Source organism: Podarcis vaucheri, assembly GCF_965113315.1.
Source record: "Podarcis vaucheri genome assembly, chromosome: 7".
Classification (NCBI taxonomy): domain Eukaryota; kingdom Metazoa; phylum Chordata; class Lepidosauria; order Squamata; family Lacertidae; genus Podarcis; species Podarcis vaucheri.
The window spans coordinates 89,931,901-89,957,602 of NC_138765.1; the positions used below are offsets into that span (position 1 = coordinate 89,931,901).

Sequence of the window (25,702 nt, forward strand, 5' to 3'; positions counted from 1 at the left end):
TAAAAAAAAAATCTTTCGCATTTTTTAATTTTTCCCGCGGCACACCAGGCAACATCTCGCGGCACACTAGTGTGCCGCGGAACAGTGGTTGGGAAACACTGCTCTAATCTGTCAAGGTCGTTTTGAAGTGTGATCCTGTCCTCTGGGGTGTTAGCAACCCCTCCCAGTTAGTTTGGTGTCATCTGCAAATTTGATCAGGATGCCCTTGAGTCCATCATCCAAGTCGTTGATAAAGATGTTGAATAAGACCGGGCCCAAGATAGAACCCTGTGGCACCCCACTAGTCACTCTTCTCCAGGATGAAGAGGAACCATTGATGAGCACCCTTTGGGTTCGGTCAGTCAGCCAGTTACAAATCCACTGAGTGGTAGCATAGTCAAGACCGCATTTTACCAGCTTCTTTACAAGAATATCATGGGGCACCTTGTCAAATGTTAAGGGGTTGGATCTTGACTCAGGAGCGCTGAATATTCCAGCTAAACATTAGGAAGAACTTTCTGACGCTAAGAGCTGTTTGACTGTGAATCAGGCTTCCTCTAAAGGTGGTGGACTCTCCTTCCTTGGAAGTTTTTTAACAGTTTGATTGGCCGTCTGTCAGGGATTCTTGAGCTGCGATTCCTGCATTGCAAAGGGTTGGACTAGATGACCCCTGGGGTCTCTTGCGTGTCTACAGTTCTGTTTCTAATCTTTAAGAAGGTTCTTTGAGATCTTCACGTAACAGGTGGGGTCTGTTTGCATCCTGGGCTTATGCAAACCCCTCAAGGTCCTGTGTCAGCATTAACCCAACGTCTACCAGAGCCTTGCCTTGTGAAGGGGCAAGGAACTTAGCAGGGCACAGAAGTCCTGCCCTTTGGCCACAGAAATCTTATCCAGCCACTCCTCCGGTGGCTTCTGACTTCTTATCTGACACTGTCCAGGCACTTTCAGTTATATATTTGCAGCCTTTAGGGCCAGATTCTAAACACACATACACACACACCAAAATAAACACAAAATTCTTAGAAAGTTGAATTCTGTGCTCAGTCCTCCCTGCCCATTGCGCCTTTTGTTTGTTTGTTCCCCTGTGGCATTGTAGCATGCTAATTGCCAGAGCATTAACTCCTCTCTCTCTCTCTCTCTCTCTCTCTCTCTCTCTCTCTCTCTCTCTCTTTCTCCCTGTCTTCGGCAGAGCCCCAGGCCACTTTGCGGCAGATGCAAAAAAGGTCCCAGAAATGCAGGTCATCATCAGCCCGCTTTTTGTCCAAGAGAGACACAGGCTTCTTGGGAGCTCCCAGCCAGGGACAGAAGAAGGGGCCTGGGGGCAGCTGCAGCAACAATGTGGGGCAGCAAGGCCTCTCTTTGTATGAGCACGGCCTCCCTAATTTGTTTCCCTCTGCACATCCCCTGGAAGAGGCATCCCACAGCAGCCACAGCTCCAGCCTGTGGGGCAACCCAGACTCTCCGCTGGAGGAAGATCAAGAGGACGCCATGTTCCCTCCAGACTGGTCCCCACCCCGGATTGAATTCCTGTACAATGACAAACTGCTGCCCTTGAGCCCTGCCCCAGACCCTGCATCTGAGTACCAAAGCTCGGAGGAGATGCCTGATATCACCCAAGAGCCTGCTGAGCTGCACATGATGGAGTCCACAGCCAAGGCCTCTTCCCCCGCTGGGGACCACCCACAGTTCCTAGAAGAGCCTGTGATCCTGCAGCCAAAGAATGCAACTCTTCAGGAGGCAGAGAGAGTTGGTCCAGTGCTCCCCATGGCCAGTGTCTTTCACATGGCAAGTGAGCAGCTGGAAGGAGCCCCGCTTGAGGGCCAAACCCAGACAAGCACCCAGAGGGCCTTAGAGCTGGAGTCTCCTTTCTTACCCTCTCCTAGCCATCCATTGGCCACACCACCTGCCACCTACCTTAGAAGCAGTGCCTCGACATCCTCCAGTGAGCTTGCTGGGGACCCAGTGAGGCTGCCCTACGATTCAGACCTAGAGGAAGACCCAGGCCCAGAGCATTCCTCTCTTCCCACCCCTGCCCATTTCCCGATGACATCCTCCAGCATCTCAGCCTCCCCAGATGAGCTTTCAGGTGACCCAAGGAGACTGGCTGTGGGCTCAGACATGGATGAAGACACTGATGACCTTGTGTCTCTTGGAGACCTCCTGCAGATGAGCAATTCAGATCCGGGCTCTGAGGACCTTTACACAGTAGGTAACACTTTGTGGACTAGAGGTTTGGAATGTAATGGCATAGAGTTGGCTTAGTTTGGTTCAGTAGCCCATCTTCCTTACCAGTGTGACTTCAGAGAGGTAGCACCCCACAAGGTCCCTGGACCCCATCAAGGGCAGCAGGCTGGGTGTCTGATGCAGACTACACCCCATAGAAATGCACAAAGAGAGACTGCAAAGCTGAAGGCAAGGAGAATAACGCACAGCCCGTGGGTTGTGTGGCCGGGCCAATTCTCAATTTAAAGGGAGAGGTAGTTCCCGTATTTTTTGCTCTATAAGACTCACTTTTTCCCTCCTAAAAAGGGGAAATGTGTGTGCGTCTTATGGAGCGAATGCAGGCTGCGCAGCTATCCCAGAAGCCAGAACAGCAAGAGGGATTGCTTGCTTTCACTGCGCAGCGATCCCTCTTGCTCTTCTGGCTTCTGAGATTCAGAATATTTTTTTTCTTGTTTTCCTCCTCCAAAAACTAGGTGCGCCTTGTGGTCTGGTGCGTCTTATAGAGCGAAAAATACAGTAAATGCCCTCTGGTGGACCCCCCCTCCTACGTTGATGGAGCCCCCTGGTGGCAGCAGTGGACACAGTACTGCTTTTTATGATGCAATCTGCCTGCCGTTTAAATTATCTACAATGCACACACGACATGTGGCAGCATTGAGATCCCGTTGCTGCCACATGTCGTGTGTGTCCCTACTGGGTCCTTGGCAGCTGCCCCAGGATGCCAGGTGCCAACACCAGCCTTGTTTAGTAGTTGTGCAGCACTGCTCTGTCCTCGTCTGCTAAAATGACACATTTCTCCTCCACCTGTGCATCCAGCTCCTTTCTTCAGAGCCAGACGGTTATCTCAGCAGCCTTGACAAGTTCCTTGAGAAAAGGTAAGGCTCCCCCAGGGATGGAACTCCACTGGTGCATGTTGTGTCTTGCAGCTACACCTTGAAGCAACCTGTGCATGCCATGTGTTCATTGCTGTGTGGGCCCCTCCATTCAGGTTTATTGGTGTGTCCTCTGCAGTGGACCCACCCACACATCATTCTGCTCCCCCCATGTTATCCCCCTTACTGCCACATTGGGGGGGGGGCTCCTGCGCTGTAGCAGAACAGAGGCGGGGCAAAGAAACTGGGACACCTGAGGTATGAAAAGGGACAGAATTTCAGCAGAAAGTTACAGGACATGGACTGAGTGGAAAAGAAGCAGTAGGTCCGTCCCAAAATTTCTGCAGGTGCAGTTGAAAGTGGGATTGTGTATAATTGCCCCAATAAAGTCATGTACTCAGGTAATTTTACTGGGAAAGGGGAATCATGTCTAGCACCCCAATACCATTGTGAGGACAAGTCATCAGGAATGCCCAGTGAGAGGGGCCCTGCCGTCAGGACACAGGAAGAGACTGGGCTTGGCACATCTCAGAGCTCACTTGCTGTGGGTGGTTCCATGAAGCATCCATCTCTGGAGAGCCCCAGGAGAGCTGCCAGAGAGCTTTTCTGTTTCAGTGCTGCTTTTATTGTAACTTTATGGAAGCCTATCATTGGAGGCTGTGATATAAACCAAAGGTGGCTGGGCTTCTGGCTTTCAGGATCTCCTTGGTTTTTACCCAGAACCTCAAGGCTCAGCTGGGTGGACATAGGCTAGCCTTTAGGCCCCAAATTTCTGAAAGAGCACCTCCACCCATATAGACCTTATTGGGTGTTTATTGATAGAATTCTGCCCCCCCCCCTCAGAAGTATGGGGTGAAGAAGAAGTATGGGGAGGAGTGAAATGCTAACATCGGGATTGGTAGCTTGGAAGAGGGCATTCTCTGGGGCAGCCCCTCACTTTTGGAACTCCATCCCCACAGAGGTGCATGCTGAAGATGAAACTTTCTGCCCTGCTCTTCTGATTTCAAATGGTTTAAACTGACTTATTACATTTTTGTATTGTTTATAACCTGCTCTGTGGCCTTGTGGTGAAGGATGGGTAAGAAATTGAAATAACAGTAAAGGAACCGGGTTCCTCTGAACACTTGTTCAGCTCAGGAATTTTTATTCAGTACCAGGATCAAACTCACAATTTCTTTCATGAAAAAAAGCCACTCATTTTTTTCACCCAAGCATTCTTTTTTAGCAACCTTAGGGAGTGAAGGAGGTTTTTCCCCCTCCAGTTGCTGCCACTGTTAAACAATTGGGAGGGAGAAATCCTGGCCAGTCACTCAGCTCTACAAAAGCAGATCCCAGCTTGCCTTTCCCCACTCTTGTTCTATATGCACACCCTTCTCCATGCACTGGCCAAACCTTCCACTGGTTGTTGCAGCCTAGATAACATCCATATTCCTCTAAGTCAGAATGGGGAATGTGTGGCCTTTCAGGTGTTGCTGGACTACATCTCCCACCATCCCTGTCTGCCAGCCATGGTGGCAGAGGATGATGGGAGTCCAGCAACATCCGCAGGGCCACAGGCTCCCCTACGGTCTTGGTGTCTCAAGACTCAGTCAAGAACATAAGAAGAGCCAGCTGGATCAGGCACTGGCCCATCTAGTCCACCATCCTAAAATCCTAGAATTGTAGAGTTGGAAGGTACACCAAGGATCATCTAGCCCACCCCCTGCCATGGGGGAATCACAGCCAGAGAATCCCTAACCTTGGCTTAAGAACCTCCAACCTCTTGAGACTGCCCCACTGCTGAACAGCTCCTACTGTCAGAAAGTTCTTCCTGATGTTTAGTTGGAATCTTCTTTCTTGGTTTGAGTCCTCCCCTCCAGAGCAGGAGAAAACAAGCTTGCTCCCTCCTCCATGTGGCAGCAGCCCTTGAGATATTTGAAGATGGCTCTCATAGCTCCTCTCAGTCTCCTCTTTTCCGGGCTAAACATGCCCAGCTGCTTCAACTGTTCCTCATAAGTCTCGGTTTCCAGGCCTTTGATCATCTTGGTTGCCCTCCTCTGCACACGTTCCAGCTTGTCAACATCCTTCTTAATTGTGGTGCCCAGAATTGGACGCAGTTTAACAGGTGTGGTCTGACGAAGGCAGAATAGAGCGGTACTATTACTTCCTTTGATCTGAACACTAGACTTCTGTTGATGCAGCCTAGAATAGCATTAGCTTTTTTTGCTGCTGCATCACACGGTTGACTCATGATCAGCTTGTGGTCCACCAAGACCCCTAGATCCTTTTCACAGGTACTGCTAGTAAGCCAGGTGTCCCCCATCCTATATATGGGCATCTGGTTCTTCCTGCTTAAGTGCAGAACCTCACATTTGCCCCTATTGAAATTTATTTTGTTAGTTTGGGCCAAGTTCTCCAATCTGTTTAGGTCCTCTTGAATCTCAGTTCTGTCTTCAGTGGCATTGGCTATGTCTCCCAGTTTGGTGTTATCTGCAAATTTGATGACCATCCCTCAACACCTTCATCCAAGTTGTTTATACAGATGTTGAACGGCCGGGTGGCACCCCACTTGTCACTTTTTCCCAGGATGACAAAGAACCATTAATGAGCACTCTTTGGGTTTGGTCAGTCATCAAGCTGCAAATCCACTTAAGAGTAACCTCATCCAGTCCACATTTTCCAGCTTCTCTGAAAGACAATCATGGGAGACTTGGTTGAAAGCCTTATTGAAACCAAGATACATTACACCCACAGCATTCCCCTAGTCCATCAAGCTTGTAACTCTTATCAAAAAAAGAACTAAAATTAGTCTTGCATGCCTTGCTTTTAAGAAACCCATGCTGGCGCTTACTAATCACAGCATCTTTTTCTAATTGCTCACAGACCGACTGTTTAATTATCTGTTCTAGGCCTTTTCCTGGTATGGACGCCAACCAGACTGACCAGTAGTTGCCTGGGCCCTCTCCCCCCACTTTGAAGATGGGGACAACATTTGCTCATCTCAAGTCCACAGGGACCTCACAAGTTCTCCAAGAAGTCTCACATATTATATTCAGAGGCTCTGAGATTGCATCTGCAAGTTCCTGTCCTCACTGTGGCCAGCCAGATGCCTCTCCCTCCTCTGGTTTCCAGCAACTTGTATTCTGAAGCATTACTCCTGAATGTGAAGGCAGAGCTTAGCTGCCTCCACGGCTAGTAGCCACTGATAGCTTTCTTCCCCATGATTTCTGCCATGCTTCCACCCCCTGGTCTGCTTTGCAGTGCACCTGGAGCCCTGCTCCTTGCAGCAGGTGGCAGAAGAGAGCTGATGGAGCAGGACTAGGTGAAGAAAGGGTGGGCAGAACTGCAGCCTCTTCTTGCTTCTCTGGGGAGTTAACAGCTGCAGAGCATATTTCTGGGTTGCAGCTTGGCAGCATTGCTTTCCGCGCATCCTGTCATTGGTAATCTGTACTGTCTGCTCGTTGTGTCACAGTCGAAGATGTGCACAGCCGGAAGGTGGCACCTGTTAAGAAAATAGCTCTGGCTGGTTCATGATAGTGAGCCAAGCCACATCTTGCGCTGTGGAGCCCAGAGTTGCTAGCCAGTTTGGCTAGAGGGATTTTGAAGTTGGATTCTCCCACTACTTTTTAAAAACACCCTGAAAACAGCAGAGAAAGAGAACTGAGAATCTAGAATCACAACAGAAACACCCCCCTCAAGTAATTCCCTCTAATAAATATATACCAATTTTATACCAGTTAATAAATTTATACCAATTTTAATAAAAAGTGTCAAATTTCTTGCCCATCCATTTTTTCTAGAAACATGGGTTACTAATTTGTCTATCAGAATTAAATCCCAAAGTTGAGACCCAAACAAGTTTGTGTTCAATGTTTTCCTGTACTTGACAATGGTTAGTTTTGCTGCAGTCATTGGGTGGGTGATGGGGTGCTCTTGGGGGGCCACAGAGCAGGATAAAAGGGCAATTTGGGATCAAGGAAGAGTCTGTTCTGCAGTGAGGCTTGCCTCATGAAACACCTTTATCCAAAAAGAAGAAGCACAGCATCACCACCACCACATATGACTAAATGAATCAGTTACATAGCAGTTTATCCAATAGAGTGTTGAGGTTTTTTGGTTATTTTGCTTAAAGGAAGTGGGTGCCTATATCAGCTATGAGCAAGTTCTCCATCATCTGTGCTGAGGTAGATTTAAAAGGCGTCCCCCCGCCCCCCGCATTCGTCAGGGCCTTTGGCCATGGCCACTCCAGCACTCTCACCATGGCACCACCCAAGCCCTCCAGCTTCAGCCTTCCCTAAGCTGAGGCCTCCAGTCTGGATGTTTTGGACCACAACTCCCATCAGCGTGCTATTGCCATGCTAGCCTGGGGCTGATGGAAGCTGTAGTTGAGAGCCAGTGGTGTAACGGTCAGAGTATTGGACTATGGCCTGGGGGACCAGAGTTCAGATCCCTACTTGGTCATGAAGCCCCCTGGGTGACCTTGGGCCAGCCACCGTCTCTTAGCTTAGCCATCTCACAGGGTTGTTGGGAGGAGAACAATGTGTGCCTCCTTGAGCTCTTTGGAAAAAAGGTGTGATATAAATGTAATAATAAAAAAGCAGGCCATCAGGACTGGAGGTTGGCAGCTGGGGCAAAGCTGCTCCACTGATCCTTATGAAGCCCACATATCCCACTCAATCCTCTGCCCCTGTTCTCATGCTGCTGCTGTGGCTTTCTAGGGAACAATCCTGTGCGGATGAGGAGCTGGAAAGAAGCCTGGGGGAGAAACTGCTGCTCTCCAACTCGTTCAGTTTGGTGGCGGCAACGGAAGAGAATGCAGCCTTGCCTCCTGAGGCCCGCAGGTAATGAGCCCCCCTTCTGCAGCTGGGCAGCAGGGAGTGGGAAGGCCTCAGCGCTTAGAGAAGGGTGGCCCTGGTTTTGGCGCCTTGAGCACTTCAGGTGTTGGGCAGCATCTTCCGAGGACTAGCTCGATGACTGCGGAAAGATAAGACAAGACGAGCAGACTGTTGAAAGTCGATAGTGAGAGCAGATGCTGCTGCAGGGGCCCACAGAGCATCTGGCTTGCAGACCGAAGGTTCCCAGTTCAATCCCTGGCCTCTCCAGATAGGAAAGGGAGAGCTCCCCTGCCTGAAACCCTGGAGAGCGGCTGCCAGTCAGTGTAGGCAGTGCAGAGCTCAATGGGCCCCATGGTCTAAGTATAACATGAGAAGGAATATACTACCCAGAACGTACAGAACTCAGAGGCTCTGGCTGTCTTCACATTCCCGTTTTACTGTGCACTCCATGGACTGTTCTGGGTTTTTAATCTGTGTTCACACAACAACATTACCCTGAATGCATATGTATACTGTACTTTGTTACAAAATACTGCTGCTTGACATTATTTCTCAAACCAGCTTTGCAGCAACTGGAGTCCTTAAGCTGTTCTTTATTTGTTTCTAGCCAAGACGTGTTCACCTCCTCATATGGTAGAGACATCCTTGGCCCATCATTGGGGGGCAGCAGGGGGGCAGCAACTTCACTGTGCTGTAAGCGGCTCATGTGAACACAGCCAGAGCTGAAAAGGAAGTTGGGCACCCACAGCAAAAATTTTGTGGGTGCCGGGGTCCCCAGGAGTTTGCACCAGTGGGCCTGTATATCTTGGGCCAGGGGTTGAATGCTCGCCCAAAGGTCAAACTCCTGTTTGGAAAAAAGGAAAGACTCAGTGGCAAACCTAGGCTTCCTTAGTTGCCCTGCGATGTTTCCCCAGTGTTACTGCATTGTGGATGTCTGGAGGGGTCGCTCTTGCACTGCAGCACAGCAGAAGCAGGACAAAAAATTGACATATAAAAAGTTAACAGGAAATCAGCAGGAAACTGTGAGACACAGCTGGAAGCAAAGCAGTATGTCCGCCCCAATTTTTTTGCAGGGGCAAACAGCTTTGAAAGGGGGATGTGCACAGCTGCCCCAAATCCTACTAAGTTCAAAATGAAAAGGTGCCTGGAGGGACCTGTTGTCTAACTTCCATGTAAGCTTTGTGTGAGCAAGTCAGGATGAGTGCTGATTAAATAGGTCACCCGGAGGAGCCCAAAGAAGCTTTGGGGGCCACATTTGCAGAGAAAGGCTTTCTGTCCACACCCTCCATTTCTCCTCCTATGAAGTTGTTTTCCTGCCCCCATAGGAATGATTGGCTCCCTTAGTTCTGATGGGGGGCAAAATCAGAGGGCAGTGGCTGAAGGCCCCTCTCTTCCCTTGCAGGGCATTCTGGTGGGAAGGGGCTTTCAGATCCTACTTTCCCATTTCGCTCTGGAAGAGTCTTGAGCATTTTGTGCACGGAGTGACGGATTCAACCTCTGTCCTCCATCTTTGGCTTTGATATTCAAGATGGCCACTGAAATGGGCCCAATTCTTTTTCAGACCTTGGCCGGCCCCATTATGTCCCAGGCAGAGGCCTTTCTTTCCCAGCCCTGCTGCTAACTGCTGGCCTTCATAGCTTCACCTGCCGCTGGATAATCGAGACCAGGCCTTTCTGCCGTTGACACACATGAAACACACTCTGCTCGGATTGCTGACCTCAGGCAGAAGTCTTTTCTGGGTGGATGCTGGGGGTTTTGCCTTCTGTATGCAAAACAAAACACACTCTCTTCCACTGAGCTGAAGGCGTCAGTTCCTTTCATGTTGCATTGCTGCAAATCGAGTTTAGACAACAATTGCAAAGAATGCAGGCACACACAACCCCCCGCTTGATGGTAGGAGCTGAACTGGGGGGGGGGGAATGTGGGGAACCAGGTTTATGGGCCCCTCTGTACCCTCTTTCAGGAGCCATTGGGTGCCATCCTAAAGCAACCCATCCTGGTGCCCACTCAGCACCAGGGTTGGAGGGCAGTTGCTTTGCAGTTGCCCTTTGCCAGGCAGGCTGCTTGACTGAGCCTGGGGAGTGATCCCCTGGGAGCCATGGCAGCAAGGTGGGTGTGCCAGCCCCCCAGCCAGCTCTTGGCACTGCAGCAGGAGTCCAATCCCGACGTCTCTTTGGGGGGAACAAATGGCTCGGCATCGGTGGTTGTCGCTCATTATCCCAGCAAGGGAGGTGGGCAATTATCCGGAGACCTGGCAGAAGAGTTATTAGTCTGTCAGGCTGCAGTCAAAGAAAAAGTGGGGGGAAGGCAGGAATTCGCAGTTCCTGAGATCAAAAGCCATTAACCGCTTGTGGGATGAGAGTGGCTGCCATTCCCACAGAATGCAGTGAGATGCAGAATGCTGAATGCAGTAGCCGTTTCCTCAAAACAATAATTGAAAAAGAGACGGATGACAAAGGAGGGACCTGTGAGGAGTGGAAGGTCTTAGGAGCTCTCTACCAGGTCTGGCTATTTCTCCGCCTAACCCAGTGCTGTCTACTCTGACTGGCAGAGGCGCTTTCGTGCCTCAGGCAATGAGAAATCTTTGCTGTTGCCTGCTGCTAGCAAGACAGGAAGATGCCAAATGTTTAAAGCACACTTAAAACACATGGCTTCCCTCAAATAATTCTGGGAACTGTGGTTTGTTAAGAGTGCTGGGAATTGTATCTCTGTAGGGAATAAACTGCAGTTCCCAGGATTTTTCCTTTTGGCTGGGGGAGCAAGACAAGAACCCCCTCTTCTTTTCAGGAGAACCCCCTCTTCTGGAATAGTTCTCCTCAGGGAGGTTTGCCTTTATTTGCGGCACCAGCTGAGGACATTTCTCCTCTCCCAGGCTTTTGCGTGTTAATTCCTGTGGCAGCTAGTGGTGCTTTTCTGGGGGATTCCTTGGTGGTGAAGCCTCTGGGGTTTTGGAGGGCTTTGATCATAGACTCCCAATCTGCAAGCACCCTTGATCCACCTAGCTCTGTGCTGGCACCACACTGACAGGCTGTGGCTCTCTGGGGCGTCCGTCACCCCCAGCCCTCTCCGGAGGCACCCGGATTTCAACCTGGGACCTTCTGCCTGCAGCGCATGATCTCTGTCACAGAGCTGTGGCCCCTCCCTGTCCTTTTGTGGGTGGATAGGTGGGGATGCCCCTTCATGGATCCTGCCTTGTCATGGCGAAGGGGCTTGAATAACTCAGAGAAGCTGTGCGCCAGGGCCACAAAAGACGGACAGGTCATAGTCGAGATTTTAGACTAAATGTGATCCACCTGGAGAAGGAACTGGCAAACCACTCCAGTATTTTGCCAAGAAAACTCCATGGACATAAAAAAAAGAGAAGCTTTGAGAAGAAAGTGAGAGTTTCCAAGGCATGCTCTTGGGGTCATGGAGAGTCGAACACGACTAAGACGACTAAGCAACAATGTGGGGGTGGGCTTGCTGCTAGAGGTCAGTGCAGCAGGAGGGCTTGCTGGGGTTTAGGGCCTGCAGAGTTGAGCTCCAGAGTTTTTCTCCATGGGGGGGGGGCAAGGGCAGAGGCTGCCAGCACTGAGCAGGTTTAGTGTTTCCCACTGCAGAGGACTTTCCAGTGGGGATGAATGGGGGTGCTATGGAACTTGGGCACGCAATAATAATAATAATAAATAATAAATTTTATTTATATCCCACCCTCCGAAGCCGGGCTCAGGGCGACTAACAACAATCAAATAATCCAACATTCTAAAAATATTTCATTATAAAAATTAATTAAAATCAAATTGATGGCAACCATTAAGCAAAATTCTGTGCAGATTGCCAGAGGAGGGAGTCAGGCTGCGCCCTGACCAAAGGCCTGATGGAACAGCTCTGTCTTGCAGGCCCTGCGGAAAGATGCCAGACTGTGCTTTGTGAATTTTGCTAGGAAGGTGACTTTACCTGTCGCAATCATAGGGAAACAAAAGTTGTTTATCGTAGGAAGTAAAAGACCTGCATAGAAAAGTTTCCAGTTGTAACCAAGCTAACTGATCTAGAGAAGTGAAAGTCAGCCATGCTTTGCTGCCTCTGTTCTCAGAGGAGGGATCCAGGATGACCTCTCATCTTGAGGTCTGAGAGAGGTGTCAGGAGGTGGAAGTTGCAAACAGGATGCCTCCTAAGACATATCCATCTAAATTTTAAAAGCTAGGGAGGTCAACACAGAGGCAGAAGATATAGGAGTAGCCTGGGAATCTGGAGGCCTCTTGCTCTATCTGGTTTTAACCTCATGCAACCCCGTTTCTGCAAGCTGAGTTGCACCCAAATTTCCACCCACAAAACATGACTGTGGAAAGTTCAGAGACAGCTGCTTCACTACTTTGAAAGTGGGGTGTTCCCTTCCTCCCCCCCCCAATCCCTGGAGTCGTGTCATGGGAACAGGGGACAGTGCTGAATATGAGACGGACAGGCCCGTTTGTGTCGCGTGCCCCAAGACAGAGATGAAATCAGGAGCCTTCTTCCTTTATCCCTCATCTGGGCCAGGATAGACAAGGATACCTGAGCGCAATTGTCCATGCTTATCCATGTTTTGTTTTGTTTTAAGATATTTATTAAAGTTTCAAAATGTTACAAAAATAAGAAAAAAAGAAAAAAGAAAATACAAAGTACAGAAAAATAAAAACAGTTAAAAACAAATCAATCTTTCCATATCTTGTCTTTCGTTTGCTTGTTTCCCTGACCTCACACCTCCCTTTTTTGTATTCCAGTTCAATTAGTTAATTCAGTAAATCCTTTCCCTCTTTGTTTTTATCTTAATCCTTTATCTTAATATATTATAACTTTAGATTATCACCTGTTAACAATCCATTTTTACATATTCCTTTATAATATTGCTGCTAAAAACCACTTAACTTCATTCCGACATAATTCTAACATTCATTAATTTTGCAATATTTCTGTAAATAGACTTTAAATTTCTTCCAATCTTCTTCCACCAACTCTTCTCCCTGGTCTCGGATTCTGCCGGTCATTTCCGCCAGTTCCATACAGTCCATCACCTTCATCTGCCATTCTTCCAGGGTGGGTAGATCTTGTGTCTTCCAAAACTTTGCAATAAGTATTCTTGCTGCTGTTGTAGCATGCATAAAGGAAGTTCTATCTTTCTTTAGCACCGATTGGCCAACCATGCCCAGGAGAAAGGCCTCTGGTTTCTTCAGGAAGGTATATTTAAATACCTTTTTTATTTCATTATAGATCATCTCCCAGAAAGCCATAATCCTTGGGCACGTCCACCAAAGGTGAAAGAATGTACCTTCAGTTTCTTTACATTTCCAACATTTATTATCGGGCAGATGATAGATTTTTGCAAGCTTGACTGGTGTCATGTACCACCTGTATATCATTTTCATAATATTCTCTCTTAAGACATTACATGCCGTGAACTTCATACCTGTGGTCCATAACTGTCAGCCATCATTATGTTATGTCCAACATCTTGTGCCCATTTAATCATAGCAGATTTCACCGTTTCATCCTGAGTATTCCATTTCAACAGCAAGTTATACATCTTTGACAGAATTTTGGTTTTGGGGTCTAACAGTTCTGTTTCCAATTTTGATTTTTCCACCTGGAAGCCAATTTTCTTGTCCAAATTGTATGCCTCCATTATCTGATGTTTTTTAGTTTTTTAGTTTTTCAAAGCTCTGCAATTTCAATTTATATCCCTCTTGTTCCAAAATTTCCCAATATTTCGGCCATTTGGCCTCCATATCGAGCTTTTTCTGAGCCTTCGCTTCCATCGGTGACAACCACCTTGGGGTTTTATTTTCAAGTAGGTCCTTATATCTTATCCAGACATTAAACAATGCTCTTCTGACAATATGGTTTTTAAATGCTTTATGTGCTTTGACCTTATCATACCACAAATAAGCATGCCACCCAAAAACATTGTTGAAACCTTCCAAATCCAAAATGTCTCTGTTTTCAAGAAGCAGCCATTCTTTCAGACAGCAAAGAGCTGCTGATTCATAATAAAGTTTAAGGGCAAATCCACCTCTTTCCTTTGCATCTGTTAGTATTTTAAATTTTATTCTAGGCTTCTTGCCCTGCCAGACAAATCTAGAAATGTCTCTCTGCCACTTCTTGAAACAATCCATTTTATCCAAAATTTGCAATGTTTGAAACAAAAACAACATTCTAGGCAATACATTCATCTTTATCGCAGCAATACGGCCTAGCAATGAAAGCTTCAAATTTGACCAAATTTCTAAATCTTTTTTCACTTCCGTCCAGCATTTTTCATAGTTATCTTTAAATAAATTCCCATTTTTAGCTGTCATATTAATCCCCAGGTATTTCACTTTCTTAGTCACTGTTCAGCCTGTCTCCTTCTGAAACCTCTCTCTCTCAATCGCTGTTTAATTCTTCTCTAGAACCTTTGTTTTTAACTTATTCAGCTTAAATCCTGCAACCTGACCAAATTCTTGAATCAGTTCCAAAGCTCTTTTAGTACTAGATTCTGGCTCCTGTAATGTCAATACTAAGTCATCTGCAAATACTCTCAATTTGTACTGTTTAGCTCCGACCTGTATACCCTTAACCAATTGGTCCCTTCTAATCATATTCAAAAGGACCTCCAGGACCGATATAAAAAGCAATGGGGAAATTGGGCAACCTTGTCGTGTCCCTTTTTCTATCTTAAATTCCTCCGTCACCACATTATTAACAATTAATTTGGCCTTTTGTTCAGAATAAATTGCACTTATACCATTTCCAAAACCTTGACCAACCCCCATCCCCTGTAGGTTCTTCTTCATAAAACTCCAGGAAATATTGTCAAAAGCTTTCTCCACGTCCACAAATATCAAAACTGCCTTGGTACTAATATGCACTTGTAATTTTTCTAAAATGTTAATTATGTTTCTCATATTATCAGACAAGTGTCTACCCGGGAGAAAACCTGCTTGGTCTTTATGAATCTCTTCCACTAATACTTTTTTTAGTCTTTTAGCCAAAATATCTGCAAAAATTTTATAATCTACATTAAGCAGTGATATGAGGCGGTAGTTCTTGAGCTGCGTCTTATCAGTCTCTGTTTTCGGTATAAGTGTGATATACGCTTCCTTCCACGACTCTGGTGCCCTTTTCCCTTCCAGTATTTCATTACAGACTCCCTTTAAAGGTTGTACTAACCATTCTTTTAAAGATCTGTAATATCTAGAAGTCAGTCCATCCGGTCCTGGAGATTTACCTAATTGCATATTCTGAATGGCACCTTCTACCTCCTGTTCAGTTATTTTATAATTCAACATTAATTTATTTTCTTGAGAGATTTTTTGTAATCCATTTATTTTCAAGAATCGATCTATATCAATTTCTTTCTGTGGCCCTTGTGTATATAATTGTTTAAAGTACCTCTGGAAACAATTTCTAATCTTGACTGGGTTCTGTATATTCTTTCCTTCCTCTTCTAAATTTATAATAGTGTTGAGTTTTTGTCTTTTTTTCATTTGCCAGGCCAACAGTTTCCCACATTTATTAGCTGACTCAAATGTCTTTTGTCTCATCTGTTTAATTTTCCATTCTATTTCCTGATTCATCATTTTCATATATTGTACTTGATGTAACTTTATTTCTCTCAAAATCTCTTGTGACTTTGGTTTTGCTCTCAATTTCTTCTCACTTTCCTTTATTTTCTCCAAAATTTTATCTTTCTTCTCAGTTTGGGTTCTTGTCTTTATTGCATTCTGTTGTATCAGAAACCCTCTCATAACCGCTTTACTTGCGTCCCAGATTACTCTTTTTTCAACAGTAGTATTCATATTTATCTCGAAATAGTCTCTCAAGGTTTTTTTGGCCTCTTAGTCACTTCTTCATCCCTAAACAAGGTGTCGTTCATCCTCCATCTGAAAGAGCCAATTGGTGTTAATTTCATCTCCATCTTCACAGCATTATGGTCGGAGCAGGTTTTTGGGCTAATTTCCACTTTTCTTATCTTTGGGGCCATTCCTCTAGTTACCCATATTTGGTCAATTCTTGTCCATGTCATTTTGGTTTCAGAAAAGAAAGTTCCCTCTCTACCCAAGGGGTTCTTTATTCTCCAAATGTCAACTAAATCCAAATTGTCAGTCATCTCGAAAAAGGTTTTCGGTAATCTACCATCCTTAGTAACAACCTGTCTTTGTGCCTTGTCCATATTTGTAGATACCACTCCATTCATATCCCCCATCAAGATCACATTGTAATCCAAACAGTCCATCAAGGTCTCATGCAACTTTTAAAAGAATTCTGATTTTCCCTCATTTGGTGCATAAACTCCTACTGTCAGAAATTTCTCTCCTTGTATTTGAATTTCAATTGCCACAAATCTTCCTTGGTCATCTTTAAAAATAAATTTCGGTGATAAACTCTCCTTTGCATAAATCACTACTCCTCTTTTTTTTACTTTGTCCGATGAGATAAACTCTTGACCCAGTCTTTTGTTGATCATTACTTTTCTATGTAGCCTTATCACATGTGTTTCCTGTAAGCAAATCAAGTCCAATTGTTCCTTTTTTAATAAATGAAAGATTCTTTTCCTTTTTGGGGGGAGTTGAGACCATTAGTATTCCAGCTTAATAGTTTCAGGGCCATGATGTAGTTACTTTGCTTTTCCTCCAACTGCGCCAAGTGTTTGTTCTTGTTCTGTCGGTGGTATCACTTTCTCTAGGCAGTCCAATCCAAAAGGTAGTCTTGCTACGTCTAGTATTCCTCTTTCTGGTGCTCTTGGCTCTTCTCCAGGTTCTTTCTACAGATCTTCTCCATGATCTTTCAAAAATCTTTCTTTGTCATCCACTGATCTTATTTTTATCTTTCTTCCTTTAAAGCTAAAAGATAGGCCTTGGGGAAATTCCCACCTAAAAATAATTCTGTTGCTCCTCAGCAGGGCGACCAAATCTCCGTAATTGGACCTAAGGTCCAGAAGATGTTTCAGAATGTCTTTAAATATCTGCACTCTTGACTGATGTATTTCCAAGGTCTTCTGAAAGTGCAGACTCAAGATTTTGTCTCTCTCCTCTTTTGTTCGGAGGGTAATCAAACAGTCTCTCACCCTGTTCTTCTTCCCCCCTCTTCCAAGCCTGAAGGCACTCACTATCTTAAATTCTTCCTTCTCCAAATCTGGTTTCCAAAAGTCTGCAAATTCCTGCATATCCATGTTAGACCACCGCAATGTGTTCTGAAGCTGCTTTTGAGGGCTCCTTGAAGTCTGTTCAGCTGCCAGGTTGCTGAACAGGAAACATATGAGCTCCACTCATGTCAAGCTGGGTCTTCCCAGTTCTAACACCTGCTCCATCCATCCATTCCTCTGACCATTTGCTTGGGCACCCAAGACTTTATTTTGGTGCCCAAGAGCCAGACTTGACATGACGTGGAAGATCTGCGACTGGACCTCCCCATGGGAATGGAAGAGTCCTGGGAGAGAGATTTAATGGTGCTTAATGGTGGGGCTGGCCCCATGCTCGCCCCTCCACCAAACCTTCTTCCCTGCCTCCTCTGTTTTGGCTCTGCACAGGATTGGAGAGGGAAGGCCGCAGGGTCCCTCACTTAGAGCCACAGTTCTCCTTCCAAGCGAGGCCCCCTGTATCTGGTAGTTTATTGCACCGGCACAGATCTGCAATTGCAACCTGTCAGTGGAGTTGTTTTCTGCATGCAGTCATTGTCCTACTTCTCTTGTAAGTGTTGCTTCAAAACTCTTCAGTTCAGGAGCCCTGCTGGGGCCAGAGATTAAAGGAGAAATCAATCCAGTGGTTTGCTGTTAATCTTCCTCACTTTCTCTAGAATCCCAGCCAGAGAAATGCTGGTCAGCACTTTAGGCTAATGGGAAAGCGAACCCGAGCAAAATTGTTTGGTCTTTTTAGCTGTATCATATCATTCCTTTGCCTAGAGCTTTTAAGCCTTGCTACACTTGCTTGGAAAAAAAACACTGTTGTTTTCAGTGGGATTTACTTGCCGGAAAATATGCTCAGTTCAATGCATCTGCTTTTACCGATGGAGCCCTGAGGCTTGCCAAAAGCCAATCAGAGAGGGCATTCTGGTCACAGTTTTCGTATGGATCATTGTTACTACATGCCAACAAACTCTGCCTGCTGGCTTAGAATCCAGACGAGGGCAAGGGACACCCGAGCAATTTGTTTAAAGCATTTATACTCCCAGAGTGGCTTGCAGGCAGGCAGGCAGGCGGGCGGGCGGGCAGGCAGATAAACAGATGATAGCTCCTCAGCAGCGGAGCATCTGCTTGGCATGCAGAAGGTTGCAGGTTGAATTCCTGGCATCTCCAGGTAAGGCTGGGAATGGTTTCCAGTCAGTGTTGGAAAAGCTGCGCTTGATGGACCAATGGCCTGTCTGCATTAAGCCTCTTCTGATGTTTCCATACCCAAAAGGAATCCCCCCCCCGAACTAGAATTTGCAGCCTTTGATCTTTTTGAGTTGCTTAAACATTCATGGCCACCATCCAGCTCTTCTTTTAAGGATGTGCCGGGCAAGGCAGATGCAATGGCATAGCAAGTGGTACCTGGTGCAGAAAATTTCTTGTGTCTCTCCCCCCCCCCCACACACATTGAAATTATTAAAGGAAGGAAAAATAAGATGCTTACAGTTGCAAGTGTTATTTTCTGGTTTATTTACTTAACATGGTGAGCATAAGCACTTAAAACCATTTCCCCCCTAATTTTGTTCTCTGCAAATTTTGAAATTGCATCGTCAAAATCAGTTCCTTTCGCTACTTGGTTTTCAGTTGACAAGATGGCTAAGCCAGAGAGCCGAGCTTGGCTCACAGTGGACCTAAGATAACTCTTGGCTGAGCATTTTATCCTTACAACATCAACCTTGTGAGGCAGCTTAGACTGAGAGTGAGAGGCCTGCCCAAGGTCACCCAGTAAATTTCTTGGCTGAATGGGGATTTGAATTCTGGTCTCTCGGCCAGTCCTAGCCCTTCACTCTAAGCACTACTGGACCATACTTTTGTTTAGCCATAGTCTCCTAGAGTGAGCTCCAGCCAAGCCTCATTGGCAATGGCTGTAAAATGGAACCATGTCCCCTTGTATGTAGTGTGCAGCAGAAAACTCAGGGCAGGGATGCTGCAGCCTATTGTGGCTCTTATCTGAAGAGCACACCTGCCTGAAACATGCATTTCCAAAACCCACCCCAGCCTTACATTTCCCAGTGTACACTTTGCAAAACCCTGAAACCTAACTTTCACTCTTCCTAACTGCACTCTGTGTGTTGCCATTGGCTGTCTCTTTAAGAAGCCGGCAGAACCCAAGCCAAGAAGGAGGGATAAGGAAGTTGGGGGGGGCACTTTTTATTAAGTGTAGGCTGTTGTATTAGAGAGGCACATCTTTGCTACTCATAAAAAATGTATTCCCACGTCTCTTGAAAACACATAATTGAAGGGGGAGGAAATTAAATCAATGGACTCATGTGGGGTTTCTGGCTCTCTCTGTCCAGATAAGAATTGCAGTTGATTTCTTTGCATAAACTGGGTTTTTTTGTTTTGTTTTTTAATGCTGTTAATCATGGAGGCCACTTGGTCCTCCAGTGACAATGCCAGATCCAAGAGCACTCTCAGATTACAAACCTGACCCCTTTAGGCCAGGGTGGTGTAACCTGCTCCAGAATAGGCTGAACACTAGGAGGCTGGACGAGACAAACCACCAACAAATCTCCTTTTTGTCAAGTTTATTGACTATTACAGGGTATGCCAAAGCACAACACAGCCCTTTGTGCTACGTTTCCAAAGCTGGGTGAGCAGGGTGGATTTGATTTAAATCACAATTTAGACCACAATTTAAATCACTAGTCAGTAAGACTCAATTTAAATCACTTTTTTTTTTTTTTTTACAGAAAGACTCATTCTTGCTGGTATAATCTTAATTTTTACAACCGGATGAAGGTTTCATTTTTGGAATAATAAATGCTACCTACACGGAGGGGAGATGGGGGGCAAAGGGGAGGCCAGCCTGCCAAGCGCCCAGGGCAGCGCTGTGCTGCTCCTCCCAGTGCCATGTGTGGGCAAAATGGGGCTGTGCCATTGTCCCGTGTGCTCCACTTTTGGAGGCAGCAGGGGCTTCTTGGAGGGGGATCAGGGCCCAAAGGGGGCGCAGGGGATAGGCAGTGTCCTCGGCCTCAGCAGGCCGCTGCAGCAGACTGGGAAGTCGGTCTGGAGGGGAACAAAATGAGACTGGGCTGAGCAGCACCGGCCCTTTCCTTTCCTGCAGCCAATTGGCCAGTTGGGTTGGGGGCAGGGCGAAGACCCCAAGGCAAGGAGGGTGGCGTCAGGGACCTGGGAAGCCCCGCGCCAGGTTGCAAACCCTGCCTACCTCTTGGAGGGGAGGGCGGTAATTGTTGATAATTTTGTCACCCCCCTCAGGGTTGACACCCAGGGCGGCCTGCCCCACTGCCACCCCCTTCCTACGCCTCTGTGCAGGTGAGGAGAGGCGTCCTGTATCCATGAGACCCTGTGCCTTGGAGCACCTGATGAGCATACAGACACCCAGGTTTGATCCCCGCATCTCCAGCCGCAGCGGGGAAGGAGTCTCTGGGAAAGCCTGAAACCCTGGAGACCTGCTACCAGCATCGAGAGTGCTGTGCTCGAGGGACACAAGAGCCTCAGAAGAGCCTGCAGGATCAGGCCCTGCATCCTGTTCTGACAGTGGCCAGCCAGGTGCCTGTGGGAAACCAGGGAGCAGAACCGGAGCCCAAGAGCAGCCCTCTCCCCTCTCGTGGTTTCCAGCAAGTGGTATTTGGGAGCCGAGTCATCATGGCTGGGAGCTGCCGATAGCTCTCCCCTCCAGGATCTGAGTCAGTACAAGCCAGCTTCCTATGTTCCTGCCTCACAGTTTCCCATTTGAAAGCCAGTGTAATTATTTCCTTCTTGCAGCTGTTTCTAAAAGGCTGGTTTTCCTCCTCTTCCCAGGTTCCTCCTGGAGCATTTCCTTGTCAGCCAGGCCACAATCCCAGCTGTTCATCCCGGCGAATGCATCTTCATGTTGCCTCCCTACCCGAGGACGGCTTTGACTCTTGACACTGTTCAGCTGAAACCACAGAATCAGCTAGAAAGATATTTCTTTGGGTGAGTTCTCTGTTCAACTGGAAGGTAAAGACTATATTGTGGGCCTCAAGGAAGTCACGGCTGCAGGCCAGAGGGTGCAGGAGGCCAGTTGATGTAGGTCTGGTGTTCACTGAGAGGGTCAAACCTGTCCCTGGTCTGTACCATTTCAGCCTGAAGGTCAGTGAATAGCTGAATGCTCCTCTCTATTAAAAAGAGTATGCCAGGGAGAAGAGATCCTGCCTAGACTTCTCTTTGACATGCTAGCTTTCTGTGTGCAGGGATTCCCACCCAACCCTCCCCAAAGAGAAAAAGAAGAAGAGAAGAGTTTGGATTTTATATCCCGCTTTATCACTACCCGAAGGAGTCTCAAAGCGGCTAACATTCTCCTTTCCCTTCCTCCCCCACAACAAACACTCTGTGAGGGTGAGTGGGGCTGAGAGACCTCAGAGAAGTGTGACTGGCCCAAGGTCACCCAGCAGCTGCAGGTGGAGGAGCGGGGATGCGAACCCGGTTCCCCGGATTACGAGTCTATCGCTCTTAACCACTACACCACACTGGCTCTCAGTGTGGCTTCCATCATATTATCCTTCTGCCTGCAGTCTGAAATGGTGTAACTCAGGCACAAGTTGATCACCTCAGTGAGAACTAGGCCAGTCCCTTAGTCCGCTCTTGCAAAATTCAGGGGATTCTATTTCTGAATCCACCTCTGGGGAGCAGTATACATTGGTATGGTACTGAAGATTTCGCCATGGCCTTGATCCAGGACTCCTTGGAGTTAGTGTCCTCTAGTCACTGCCACTCCAAAGAGGAAATGGATTCATTACCTGGCCCTCCCCCCTTGTCGGTCTACGGACATCAGAGCCTGCCTTCATTCCCCCAACCCCCCAAAGAGACACACAGACTCTTTGGGGGACCAAGAGAGCCCTTTGGAAAGACCCTCGCAGCTGGGAACCCCATTATCCCGAAGGAGCCCATGGCTGCAGATGTCAATGCTGGTCCTGTGGCTGATCAGGAGGCAGTAGGGCGGGTCCTTCAGTAAGCGACTCCCTAGCTTTGATATAAAGCTCAGCCTATGGCTGCAGGTCCTTGCTGAGACAACGTGGATGTAAGGCCTCAGTTGCAGGAGCACTAGCCATGGTCCTGAATCCACACGTTGACCTCCCCCAAAGATGCCTTGCCTTGGGAACCAGAAATGCCCACCCTTCCTTTGCCCCTCCTCAAGAGTGAGCATCCCCACAGATCCCGACATGCTTATTGTGGAAGTAGAAGCTGGAGGAAGATCACCTGTGGATCTTGGGGACATGAGCCTGGAACTTCCTTGACTGAATCATCCTAATACCCCTCCCCACCTTCTCACTATATAGAAGGATCTGGCAACTTCTGTTTCAGTGTATCTGAAGAAGTGTGCATGCACACGAAAGCTCATACCAAGAACTAACTTAGTTGGTCTTTAAGGTGCTACTGGAAGGATTTTTTTTATTTTGACTATGGCAGACCAACACGGCTACTTATCTGCAACTGAAACATCTCTGCCTCTTACTGATCACATGGCCTGACCTCTCATCTTTCGCAGCCTCCCATGGGGCAGAAGTTGCTCTCGTCTCTTGCAGAAGAAGCCTCCTGTCCCCCCGCCTGCCTGCCACTTGCTGAGCAGTTTACTCACTCGAGTGAGTGATTTGAACGATGTGGACACAGATGATCTTCCCAGGTCAATGTTGCTTTCCCTGTCGCTGGAAATGGGGGGCCTGCGGCCATTGTGATAATTGGCTTCAAAACAGCTTAGGTTTGCTTCCGCTTCTCTTGCCTCTGTGTCGCCAGCCAGCATATTATTTCAGCATCAGAATGAATAACTAATGGCCCTCTGCTTTGCTGGGGCAGCAGTGAGGCCTGGATCCTGGTGAACACATTAAGCCTTGGTGAACTTTGGAAGCAGTGAGGAATTGGGCAGAAGTGGGAATCCGAGTGGCCTCCACCAAGAACGCGGATTCATACTTTCAGTTTGCAAAGATGGGGAGTTTTTCTTTCCTTCTTCCTTCAGTGGAGGAACTGAATCTCTCCAGCTGTGGTGTGGCCCCGCTTAAAACCTGGTCCTCTTTTAGGTAGCCCCCAAGGCCCTGGTGGAAACAGAGGAAAATGCTAAGAGTTTATTTTGCTCTTTAAAGTTTTCACCATATGCAGAAGAGGCAGCCAACTTTTAAAAAGCACCTTGCCTCTTCAGTAACACTGCTGTGCAACTGTGTTCTGCAGGGGCCATGGGCATATGAAATTGCAAGTCCGTGGGTTTCCATGTCAGTGTGATGGTGATTCACATACCAAATAGTCTTGTTTCTGGAGTTGTAAAGAACCTTTTCAGACAATTGAGACAGGAAAATGGCAGAAGCAGACTTAATCTACTGTCAGTTTAGCTTGGTCTATTAATGCAACAAGAACTGTTCAAATCAAAGAACTGGCTAGCCTGGTGTTTTGCCTCTGACAGTGGCCAGCCACTATTGGAGCACACAGTTTGAGTTCAGTTCCCATCGTTCTCTGCAAAGAAGGATTGATTGACAAACCACTCTGAAAATGTAGCTCTGTGAAGGGAGAAGCCGTCTCCGAACACCTCTCAGCACCTTTAACAACTGCACTTCCCAGGCGTCTCTGGGGAAACCCACAACTGCTGAATGTGGCAGGATGCTTCTTGAAATGCGTAGTGCAGCTGGGACCTGATTCCTTCCACGGGGGTTTTGCCCAGGGAAGTGGCTGGCATTTCCTTTGCTGCCTTTGTGGGTAGAAATGGCATTAGTGCCTGTCTGCAGATGTTCCTGATTCAGGGTGTGCCTCTCTCCTGCCCTCCCTCTGTCAACCGCGCAACTCCCCTCTTGTCGTGACATCCTTGCAATTCCGCTTCCAACAGTGCCGTGCAGCTCCTCCAATTAGCAGAGCCAATGCGGGCTAATTACTGTCAGAATCTCGTTCAGTGCAGTGGTTTCCCTCCCCCCCCCGCCCCCCGCCCCCACCCTGCTTGGTTGGAGCTGAGCAAAGCAGTCGCTTCATTGTTATTCTGGCACAGGCTCCACTATGCTCTTGGGGGGGGGGAGTGGCTCTCAATTGCCATTTATCATAGGGATGCTGTGCGTTACAGGTAACCTACTTTTGCAGCTCTGCTAGAATATTCATGAGTTTGTGCTGCACATATTCCCATACAAATGAGCACATGGGCAAGGCACATGTATGAAACACGCATGTAGAGTGAAAGGAAGCACTTTGGTTGCAGTCCATCCTGCCCATAGTGTGCTTCCAGGTGGGGCTCAGTGTTGCCAGCAGGCGTTCTTAATTTTCTGTAGAAAGGATAAATCTGGCTTAAATGAGGGGGAAACTACGGGCTGTCACATTGAAGCCAATGGCGTCACATGGGCACTGCAGAAAACCTGTGCCATCCTGTCTCAAAGCTCCTGTGCAATCAAAGGCACAAGCGTATTGTCTCTGCATGCGATGAAGATGGAGCCAAGAGATGGACGGATCCATCTGTGTCAGTTTCACATGTGCTCATTCATATAAGCCTGTGCTGTCGTTTTTCTGCAGGGAACTGTTGCTGTGGCAGCAGACCAAGGTGTTCTGGATTAACTAATCCAGAATAAAGATTGTCTTGCTTCAGTGTTCACTGTGTCTTTCTCAGATTCCCAATCCTGCAAAGGTCTACCTGGCAGTAAACCCCACTGGGTTTGATGGGGTCACACTTGAGTATACAGAGGATTTTTTCATATTTGTATTTTTTGATACAACAGAGCAAAATTGCTCCAGTGCTAGAAAACAAGTGAGGGTAATTCCCTTATGGCTTCGCTGAGCTGTACACACCCACACATATATATGTCGGAAGCCTACCAATTTGTTCTCAGACAGCTGGGGAGAAATTTCTTTTTCTCGTCATGCAACCCAGAAAGAGGTAAAAAGAAAGAAAGAAAAAACATCACGCTGATTTATTTTTATCAAATAAAATACTGCCAATCATTCTAAAATTACATAGGAAGAGGTAAAAAAAGAAGATTTTAAAAAGAAAATAAGCCAAGGAATAAGGAGAAAATTTACAGGAAGGAAGGAACTGTGATAGGATGCAAGAACAGGGCAGTTTCAGAAGGTCTTGGGGGCAGCATAAAATTAGGTTGAGTGTGCATGTGGCTGCCAGGTTGTAGGCTAGATTGCTGTACTTCCTGGACCATCCTCAGTGGCATTTCCAGTTCACGTTCCCTTCTTCCAGTGATAATCTGTCTCTTACCACATAGGAGCTTCAGCAGCATCTGAGAGAACTTGGACAGAGACTGAGCTTGTCTGTCACTGTCAGGCTCCAGCCAAACCATCAGCACTTTCCAAACTGTGTGTTGTGACATGTTAATGTGTCGGCTGCAGTGTGTAGGTGTGTTGCGCAAAAGCTCCCCGTGCTCCTGCCAGGGTTGCAAAGGGGTTAGTTTAAACTCTGGTTTGCTAGTAAAACTGATTTGCTGTGTCGCCAAATGATGCATGTCTTAAGACTGTGTCACCAACATGAAAAATTAGGAAAGCTTTGCATCAGACCATCAAAATAAGTCAGATGGTGCTAACTGACTTTTATAAGCGCTCTGCCCACAATGCCCTCCTCAGCACTTCTGCCAGGAGCTGCCAGGGCTACAACCAGGAGCTCACGGTTCTTTGCGCTGGTGCCCTATGTGGCTACAGGTCAGGGCGTCATCTTGGGAAGTGAAGCCCACAACTAGAAAGGGTGATAAAGGCATCCTGTTCAG

General features: G+C 47.2%; 1 protein-coding gene across 1 annotated transcript in view; it reads left to right on the forward strand.

Moving 5' to 3' along the window:
• FAM178B (family with sequence similarity 178 member B) overlaps positions 1 to 25,702 on the forward strand; it is a 194,033-nt gene that overhangs the window by 18,730 nt on the left and 149,601 nt on the right. The window contains exons 3-6 of the mRNA XM_082229961.1: positions 1,169 to 2,184; positions 3,019 to 3,077; positions 7,772 to 7,894; positions 20,814 to 20,969. Of these exons, the coding sequence (XP_082086087.1) occupies positions 1,169 to 2,184; positions 3,019 to 3,077; positions 7,772 to 7,894; positions 20,814 to 20,969 (1,354 nt within the window). The remainder of the gene's footprint in view (positions 1 to 1,168; positions 2,185 to 3,018; positions 3,078 to 7,771; positions 7,895 to 20,813; positions 20,970 to 25,702) is intronic.